A 10,205-nucleotide genomic window follows, 5' to 3' on the forward strand; every position below is an offset into this window, starting at 1 on the left:
CAGTGCTTCATTCAGCCAGGCCTGGGCTACATCACTAGAGCCTCATTCAACCAGGCCAGGGCTACATCACCAGAGCCTCACTCAACCAGGCCAGGGCTACATCACCAGTGCCTCATTCAACCAGGCCAGTGCTACATCACCAGAGCTTCATTCAACCAGGCCAGGGCTACATCACCAGAGCCTCACTCAAATGTAAACTGCAAAGTGTAAAACTAACCTTATCAGTAGGGTTTCCTCTCCTCTTCAGTGGAAGGGCTGAGGGCTCATTTTTGACTAGAGTACCATTAAAAAGCAGGTTTACTTATCTTATGACTGGCTCCTGCAGGCGTCCTCGACATTGTTTACTGTGGATGGAGGATTTTTTTATTTCTTGTGTTCAGGTTAAATTAAAAAAATAAATATATAAGCTTGTATACCCCTCATCAATCTGTTCCTTCATCTTCCCTCAGTCTGGCCTCCTATCCCCCCCTCAATTTGGCCCCTGTTTCCCCTCAGTCTGGCCCCTGTGTCCCCCCTGTGTTCCCTCAGTCTGGCCCCTGTGTCCCCCCTGTATGTCTCCTCAGTCTGGCCCCTGTTTCCCCTTAGTCTGGCCCCTGTATCCCTCCTGTGTGTCCTTGCAGTGTGACCCCTCTATCCACCTGTATGTCTCCTCAGTCTGGCCCCTGTGTGTCCCTCAGTCTAGCCCCTGTATTCCCCCTTCTTCCTGTCTCTCTGGCCCCTCTGTGTCCCCTCAGTCTAGCCCCTGTGCCCTCTCAGTCTGGCCCCTGTGCCCTCAGTCTGACCCCTGTGCCCCCTCAGTCTGGCCCCAGTGTGTCAACTCAGTGTGGCCCCAGTATCCCTCCTGTGTAATCCCTCAGTTTGGCCCCTGTGTCTCCCCTCAGTCTGGCCCCTTGTCCCCTCAGTCTGGCCCCTGTGTCTCCCCTATGTGTCCCCTCAGTCTAGCCCCTGTGTCCCCTCAGTCTAGCCCCTGTGTCCCCTCAGTCTGGCCCCTGTATCCTCCTGTGTTTCCCCTATGTCCCCAGCAGGGGGCGGTGGCGCTCCGGTCCCTCCTCAGTGTCTGGCAGTGATTCTCCGCCCCCCTCCCCCTCTCAGCTCACTTTCTCCGGGACTCCGGCACATTCAGAGAACCGCCCGAGCTCGGAGTATCCCCGGGTGTCCCGCACAATCTTCCCGGCTCGGTCCCGGGCTCCATCCCCCCCTCTGTCCGGCGGTCTGATGTCCGGTGGCGATGGGGGGCTCCGCTCTGTGTCTTCTCTGCCTGGCCGCTCTGTGCACCGCCGGCCGGAGCGACTCCGACTTCTCCATCCTGGACGAGGCTCAGCTGCTGGCCGAACACATGAGGAGACTGGCCAGCGAGGAGCTGGGGGTGCTGACCATGCAGGTAGGTCTGGGGTGTGTACTGGGGGGGTCACCGGATACCGAGGGGGGTCACCGTCTCCTGTCTGGGGAATGTGGGGTCACCGTCTCCTGTCTGGGGAATGTGGGGTCACCGGCTCCTGTCTGGGCAAATGTGGGGTCACCGGCTTCTGTCTTGGCACTTTGGGTATTGTAGGGTGACCAGCTTCTGTCTGGGCATTGTAGGGTGACGTCTCTTGTCTGGGTCTCTGGCATTGTGGGGTGACCCGCTCATGGCTGGACATGACTTGTTTTGGGGTGACCAGCTCCTGTTGGGGCATGGCTGGTATTGTAGGGTGGCTAGCTTCTGACCTGGGGGGTGACCGGCTCTTATCCGGGTCCTTCTGCTATTGTGGAGTGACTGGCTTTTGCCTAGGTATGGCTGGCATTGCTCCTGGCAGGGAATTAGTAGAATGTTGGGGTCATTAGCTCCTGACTGAGCCTAGCTGGTACTGTGGGGTGACCTCTTCCTGTCTGTGTAATGCTGGCACTGTGTGGGGTGATAGGCGTCTGGAAGAGCACGGCTGGTGTATTGGGGTGACCTACTCCCAGATGGGTATGACTGGTGTATTGGAGTGACCTGCTACTGGAAGGGTTGCATTGGTACAGTGGGGTGCATTGCTCCCTGATGGGCACGGCTGGTGTATTGGGGCGAGCTGCCTCCAGATGGGTACGGCTGGTGTATTGGGGTGACCTGCCTCCAGATGGGTACGGCTGGTGTATTGGGGCGACCTGCCTCCAGATCTGTATGGCTGGTGTATTGGGGCGACCTGCCTCCAGATGGGTACGGCTGGTGTATTGGGGCGACCTAACTCCAGATCTGTATGGCTGGTGTATTGGGGTGACCTGCCTCCAGATGGGCACAGTGGGGTGACTGAGTTTTTTTTGAAGAGAGCTGCCATGTTTCCAATTGTTCTTCCTGCAAGAGATTTCTGCGTGTTACCAGAGACTGACATGTTAGAAGGACTTGCATGTCATTGGAGACTGATAGAGCCTGCTTCCAAGTTAAAGGAAACTACCAGAGACTGCTGAGAGGATACAACAGAAGGAGCGCTGCCACACATTGAGCACAAGGCAGTGCGCTGCATGTAAAGTAAAAACCAGTCCCTGATGCAGAACCAACTGGCACCCTTACTGAGCCACCTATTGCCTCTAACTTGCCATGTTGGGTGCCCCCTGTGCGGGTCATTCATGGCTGCCAGGTCTGCTGCAGGTGACGGATGGGTAGTATGTCTGGAATCATAGGGGGCAAAGCGAAGAAGGTTCTCCTCTCAGGGATCCCCTCTTCTTTTTTGTAACATTGTGTTTTCTTGGCATGTTCACAGAACATTGAGATCCAACATTTGCTTCCCTACATTGCTTGGCTGCCGTCATGTTGCAGTTTATTGATTTGATCACATGGCCGATGAAAGTGTCTCCGCGAGCCCCCTAAACCTTGATCATTAATGTAATCGTGCAATTCCAGCATGGAATGCGAGGGGAACGGACTTCACCTCCTCATGGCAATACGTCTGTGCAATATTGTGTTTAATATTTGGGGTGTTTTGGGATTTTTCTGCATCGTTTGTGAACCTTGAAATTCTACATTTTGCTGATCAGTTGTTTGGCTGCCATCAGGTTACATTGTTATATTGTTACATTGTATTATGTAAGTTCCTTGATGTAAGTCTCCTTTTAAGTTTCTTGTATATGTATTCATTTATGGGATTTCCTTTGATACCAAGGTGTAGATTTTGGTGGGAGGGGTTTTTCTGTTTGGAGCATTGTGGTGAATGTTGGGGGGTGGGGGCGCTTTGCAATCACAGATGTTTTCTCCATAGTGTGGTGATCCCTACTTTTTTTTAATTTGTTATGAGTTCTATAAGCAAATATTCTTTTATTGCAAATATGAATTAGATTTTTTTGAAAATGACATTGTATCTGCATTATAATTAAAAAAAAACCTGTCAAGCTGAGTTTATTGTGATAAAGACCTGCACAGTTCAACATGTGGGTTTTTTGTGGGGGAGGGGGGTCCTGACTAGCTTGTCCTGTGGGGGGAGGGGGTTGCAGGGCTGCTCTATGGTGACTGTTGTCTTGAAGGGTGTCCTGCTGGGTGATAGTGGTGGCCCCGGACCCTTCAGGCTGAATGTATTGATTGGGATCCGATCCAGGATGGAATGTCCGTGAGCTATTGCTGCAGAACCTCTTGTGATACCGACATCGATTCTTTGGCCTCGGGGCGATTGTTCACCATTATTACCAAAACTCAACATCTTTTAGGAAAATCATTTGGAATGTTCCGCTAGAAATAACTATTGTGGAGCTATGGACAGCATTAGGGCCTCATTCTCACAGGCGATTCTAAAGCCTTTTGTATACATTTTATGTTTTACTTTGTGTTTGTCAGGCTGCAGTGTTTTAACCAATAGAAACATAGTTACTAGGAGGAGGAAGTGGTTGTTAGGTGCGTAAACATGCGTTACGTGTTTTTCCAGGGACTTCCACTGAAGTTTATAGGGCCTCAACCGTGCGTAGAAACAACAATTCTTGAGCATTGGCGATGTTCTGGAAACCAGCGAGAAAACGCTCAGATGTGAATGGGGGGGAGAAGGGGGACTCCTAAAACTCCAACACAACCTATCTGGATTCTCCCCGTCTCTGCACAACAAGGATCAGCAATCCATTAAAACAGCTCTTGTGTATTCAGAGCGGCGTTCTATCCCAGGAAATGTTTCTGTATCTATTGTTACTTTGTGATTCTTCTAAGAACATCAAAAATAATTTTCTACTGTATGAAAGATTTGTTTCCTTCAAGTCCATCGTCACGCTCTGATTGTGGCCATCCTAAGCACGATAATGGCTGGTAACGGGCTTCATTCACAAAGCTCAAACACCAGCTTTAGGATCCTTCTTATTTTTAAAGAACATGTTGCAGTTATTTTCGGCATTGTCCAATGAGATTTGAAAATAACTGTCACATGGCAGAAAATAAATATCCTTATTGTGTAAAGCTTTGTGAATTGAGCTTGATGGCTTTTGTCCAAACAGTTCCAAATAAGTGTGTGTGTGTGTGTGTGTGTACGCACGCTATATTGCCAAAAGTATCAGGACGCCGGTCTTTACACGCACATGAACTTTAATGGCCCCCCCAGTCTTAGTCCGTAGGGTTCAGTATTGGGTTGGCCTGTCCTTTGCCGCTATAACAGCTTCAACTCTTCTGGGAAGGCGTCCACAAGGTTTAGGAGTGTGTCTATGGGAATGTTGGACCATTTGTGAGGTCAGGTACTGATGTTGGAGGAGAAGGCCGGGCTCGCAGTCTCCGCTCTAATTCATCCCAAAGGTGTTCTATGGGGTTGAGGTCAGGACTCTGTGCCGCCAGTCACGTTCCTCCACCCCAAACTCCCCCATCCATGTCTTTATGGACCTTGCTTTGTGCACTGGTGCGCAGTCATGTTGGAACAGGAAGGGGCCGTCCCCAAACTGTTCCCACAAAGTTTGGAGCATGAAATTGTCCAAAATGTCTTGGTATGCTGATGCCCTTAAGAGTTCCCTTCACTGGAACTAAGGGACCAATCCCAACCCCTGAAAAACAATCTATCCCCCCTCCACCAAACTTTACACTTGGCACAATGCAGTCAGGCAAGTACCGTTCTCCTGGCAACCGCCAAACCCAGACACGTCCATCGGATTGCCAGACAGAGAAGCGTGATTGGCCACTCCAGAGAACACGCCTCCACTTCTCTAGAGTCCAGTGGCGGCGTGCTTTACACCACGGCATCCCACGCTTTGCATTGCACTTGGTGATGTGCGGCTTGGATGCGGCTGCTCGGCCATGGAAACCCATTCCATGAAGCTCTCTACGCACTGTTGTTGTGCCAATCTGAAGGACACATGGAGTTTGGAGGTCTGTAGCTATTGACTCTGCAGACAGTTGGCGACTTCTGCGCACTTCAGCATGCGCTGACCCCTCTCTGTCATTTTAGTGGCCTACCACTACGTGGCTGAGTTGCTGTTGTTCCCAGTTGCTTCCACTTTATTATAATACCAGTAACAGGTGACGGCAGAATATTTAGTAGCAAGGAAATGTCACGGATGGACTTATTGCACAGGGGACAACCTATCACGGTACCACGCTTGTAGTCACTGAGCTCCTTAGAGCGACCCGTTCTCTCACCAATGTCTGTAGAAGCGTCTGCATGCCGAGGTGCGTGATTTTATACATCTGTGGCCATGGAGGTGATTGGAACACCTGATTCCAATGATTTGGAGGGATGTCCCAATACTTTTGGCAATATAGTGTATGTGTGTATGTATGTGCGAGGCGCCATCTGTGGCTATCACTATGAGCACCACTGTTAGCAAAAGTCCTGACCGCTGTAAGGAGTGCAGGGGGACACATCTGAACACTACAAAAGTTTTGGGTTGTCCCCAAAACAGAAATACATGGGAAAGTGACCACAAGGGATTTTCCTTTACTTTGGATGGAATTCCTCTCTTTCTGTTGTGGGTATCGGACAGGAAGTGAAGGGAAACCTCCCCTATGGGACATGCGTGGCAAAAAAAAAGAGCAGAGCGTGGTTATGACCCTCTTTTACTATAGTCAAAACAAAAACAAAAAATGGAGGTAATGAAGACCCCCTTCCATGTGGTAGTAAATTGTCGCAGACAAAATTCTGTCTCTGGCAATTTCGCAACAGGGTTATATTGCAGGGTTATGAATTGAAGGGCCACGCCCTGTCTTAAAGCGGACCTTTACCCCTTTTCACAAAATCACATGAGCATGCAGATCTGCATCCTGATATGAAATCATCTTACCTTTTTCATTTATTTACAAATCGAGTTAATTTACTTCCTGGTCCAGTTCTGGCACAAGTGATGTCCTGTGCCCAAGCATTGCATCCTGCGAAGTAGGGATGCACAGATACTTTTCGAGTACCAGTGCAGATACTTTTCATGAGAACTACCAGGGTTGTAGCGGTTGCAGCTGGGACCTGGATCTGGCGCTCCACCACTGTCCTGAAATCATTAGTCTGTATTATTTTAGAAAAACTGTCACATGACAATAAACAACAATGTATCAGTACTCGTACTTGGGCTAGTACCAGTACTCGCACTCGCAAAACTGGTATCTCTGCATCCCTTATATATATTTATAAAAACAAAATCGTACATTAAAAGAGAGATGCACAAATCCCAGGAGCTCCGTGTGCTCCTTACATATGACAGCTGTCTCCTAATTTTTGAATTTTTCTCTAGTGTAGTCTTGGAGCTCAAAAGTATCGGTACATGTACTCGTACTTGGTATCTGTGCAACCCTACTGGGAAGGTTACATCAGCAGAGCATTGCTGGGAAGTCTCATCTGTAATCTCATGAGATCTCAGAAAAAGGCATTTTTCTTCCCTGAGATGATGTGCGTGGTCACATGTCCTAGTCACATGTTCCAGGAGGTAAAGGGAGATCAGTAGCCTGCCTTTTAGTTAACGTGGCTACTGTGAGAAGACTGGTAAAGAAAAATAAGGAATGCAAAGAATACAAAGCCGGCAATTATCTACAAGTATGTGTTTGTAGATTGTCATTACTAAACATTTCTAAAGATGACTTTGTTGTTGTTTTAAAGCTATGGGTAAAATTCCTGTTAATAGTCCAGATCCATCTTTATTCAATATAGGGCTTTGTAAGCCCTCACGAGCACGGCCCTCCTGTATTGTAACTGAACTGTCCCACTCCATTTTGTAAAGTGCTGCGCAGACTGTTACTGCTTTATAAATCCTGAATAATAATAATAATAATCGAGTTGAATGGACAGTATAGAAATACCCAAACATGTTTCAGGGACTCGTGCAACTACCGCCCCCATCAGGGTTTGTCCGGTGTGTCAGAATTCCTAGAGCTGATTTGGCGCTTTTATTCCACTTCTTTCCAGCAACAGATTCATGGACGCCTTACTGACAGTTACACAAATCTATTGCAACTTCCTCCATTTTAAATGCTGTTACTCCACCCCCCCCCCCCCCACAGATAATCAATTTATTCTTCGATCATTAGATTTGTTTTCTTTTTTCAACATCTGTTGCACTCATTGATTTATTTGCAATAATCATTCCAAATCATCATCGGTTATACCGGCTGGTATGTGTCTCCTTGGGGTACCTAGGAAGTGGCGTAGGTCAGGGCTGAGATGGTTAAGCAATGGAGGTTGTGTTTGGGGGCTCGGGAGGAATGACTATTTTGGGCCGCTCTTGCCTGCAGACTGATAAAATATTCCGTTTCTTTTTTTTTTCCCCTTGCTGCGGCACACTCTATTTTATCTCCAGCACATCCGTGCAGAGCCATAGAAGGGATTTACAGATCAATGGCATGTGCTGCAGCTTGGGGTTGTTGGGGTTGGGGGGGGCGGTGAGAGGAATGAGAAGCGTTAGAAAATCACATTTTGCATTCTGGACTGTAGATTTCTGCCGGCACTTATTCATTCTGTGTGCTGCACGTGATGCTACGTTGTTACAATTGTCAGTTCTCTAGTATCGCCGTATGTTCTGCTCTGTATAATCGCCACTTTGTTTCTTTTTTTTCCCGCGGTGACCATCTTAGTTGCTCTTAGGCCCCTTTTTAACCGGCTTTCCAAACAAATCCACCTGTCAGCTTTCCAGATTGTAAAGGTGCCCATACACCTGCCGATAATCGCAGGTGTATGGAAGGCGTGCAACCGTTTCTACTGTACGGTTGCACGTCTTTTGTCTCCCGAGCAGGCTTGAAAACCCGCTGAGAATCGTACGATTGTCGGCGGGTTAGTGGCATTCTCGGGAGACAAATGCCGAACGGGCCGATGTGCGCAAGCGTAGACTGCCCGCTCAGCATTGCAGTCATCGGAAGCCCGCCACTCAGCGGGGAGGGCTTGCAATGATCGCAAGTACGATCTACCTGTTGTTAGTCTATGAGCGGCCGTATGTAAAGGGCTGGGCGTCCGTTTAAATCCTGTTACCCCCAGCTCAGAGCAGGTCCGGAAAAGCAGGCGGATCAGAGACCCGTTTCGGTGGACCTGATTGTGCCGGATCAGGGGTAACTGGATGTAAACTGACGCCTGTCCATTTATATATGGCTGCCCATACACATGGGTCTGGCAATGTATGTCTCTTATCACGAGATGGAGAAAAAAAACTGCACAGACATGGTTGTCGGAACGATGACATCGGTTCCGATCAGCAGGGTATCTGTGCATATATACCCTCCTGATCCGGACCGAGTGAAAGGGGACTTGAAGGAAATCTGTCCCCCCTGAAAATATTTAACTACATCCTCAGCACCAGGAATTCAGGAGCCAGTCTGTCCAATCCAGGAGCCAGCAGGCTTCTTTTTAGGAGCCAGCTTCAATGACAACATCTAGGGAAAACCTCAAAAGTTAGGCGCCAGCTGTCGTTTTTTAAGGAGCATTGGCGACCTGGTTCCTGGGATTTGTCCAGTCCTGCCTAAATCAGTGGCTGACCGAGAGAATGGCAAAAAAAATGGGACTTTAGGGAGGGAAGACTGGAGCAGCTTTGACAACCAATCAGCTCCTAGCTTTCATTTGCAAAGTTTAACTGAGCAAGCTGAAGATAAGAATCTGGAGCAGATGTGCACAGCAACCAATCGGCTTCTATCTTCAGCTTTCTCAGGCCTCATTGACACGAGAAAAGGCCGGCACATACAGCTCCGTGATGCGTGCACGGCCGCAATGGGCAGCTCTCGGGAAGGACAGGTGCTGCGTGTGATTTAGTACGCAGCCCCCGTCCTGCTCTATGGGAGTATGCAGCCATACGACGCCCTACGCTCACCTGCTCACGGGTGCGTACGAGTACGCAGGTCCGTACGGGATCCATCCTGTTGGCGTACGAGTACGCGCACCCGCACAGACGTGCAGGGCTGGTGAGCGTAGGGCGGTGTACGGCTGCGTACTCCCATAGAGAAGGATGGGGGCTGCGTACTAATCACACGCAGCACCTGTTCTTCCCGGGAGCTGCCCGATACGGCTGTGCACGCAGCTGTTCATGCCGGCCTTTTCTAGTGTGAATAAGGCCTGGTTCACACCTCAACGTTTTGTAGCGCGTTCAACGCTCGAACGCTCTACAAAACGCTCAAACATCTAAATCCCATTGTATTCAATGGGTCTGGTTCACACCTTGCCGTATTTCCGCCCGTCCGAATGCAATACAAAACGGCCTACGCCCAAAGAAGTACATGTACTTCTTTGGGGCGTTTTGGTCTCGCGTTTCCATTGGGATACAGCCAAGTAGCCCTCGGAAACGGGCGTTTGTTGCGCCTTTTTTTTACCACGAATCGCGGTAAAAACGCGCATATTCAATACGCCTAGGTGTAAACCCAGCCTAAAACTTTGAAAATGAAAGCTAGGAGCTGATTGGTTGCCATGCACAGCTGCTCCAGGTTTTGTATGGCAATCACATCAATTTTGCATAATTATCTACAGAGTCCATGGACAGAATGGTGTTCAGCGCTTCACACCATATTTTCTGCCGTGGAGTTGCAAATGTAAAGAGGATGCTGGAGTCGCTGCTGTATACTTGGCATAGCAGGATGAATAGTAAAAACGATTAACTGGCTTCATGCTTTTTAATGGATACTCTGATCTAGCTTCATGTCACATGGTTAAAAAAAATACAATTATACATAGATTGATATTTCTATTATGTTATATTATGTATGCAGATATATATATTTTATTTAATCTCTCTCTCTCTCTCTCTCTCTCTCTCGCTCGCTCCCCACGTATCTATATCATTTTTATTTTAACTTTTTTTTTTTTTTTTTTTTTTTTTTTTTTTGTTTTTTTGCGATT

The 10,205-nt window shown here is 48.5% G+C and overlaps 1 protein-coding gene across 1 annotated transcript in view; it reads left to right on the forward strand.

Annotated features, from left to right (window-relative positions):
* The first annotated feature begins 1,223 nt into the window (after positions 1-1,223).
* The window catches only part of CACHD1 (cache domain containing 1), a 119,621-nt gene continuing 110,639 nt past the window's right edge, over positions 1,224-10,205 (forward strand). The window contains exon 1 of the mRNA XM_018553869.1: positions 1,224-1,381. Within this exon, the coding sequence (XP_018409371.1) occupies positions 1,229-1,381 (153 nt within the window). The 5' untranslated portion in view covers positions 1,224-1,228. The remainder of the gene's footprint in view (positions 1,382-10,205) is intronic.

Source organism: Nanorana parkeri, unplaced genomic scaffold (genome assembly GCF_000935625.1).
Source record: "Nanorana parkeri isolate BGI_ZX_2015 unplaced genomic scaffold, ASM93562v1 scaffold131, whole genome shotgun sequence".
Taxonomy (NCBI): Eukaryota; Metazoa; Chordata; class Amphibia; order Anura; family Dicroglossidae; genus Nanorana; species Nanorana parkeri.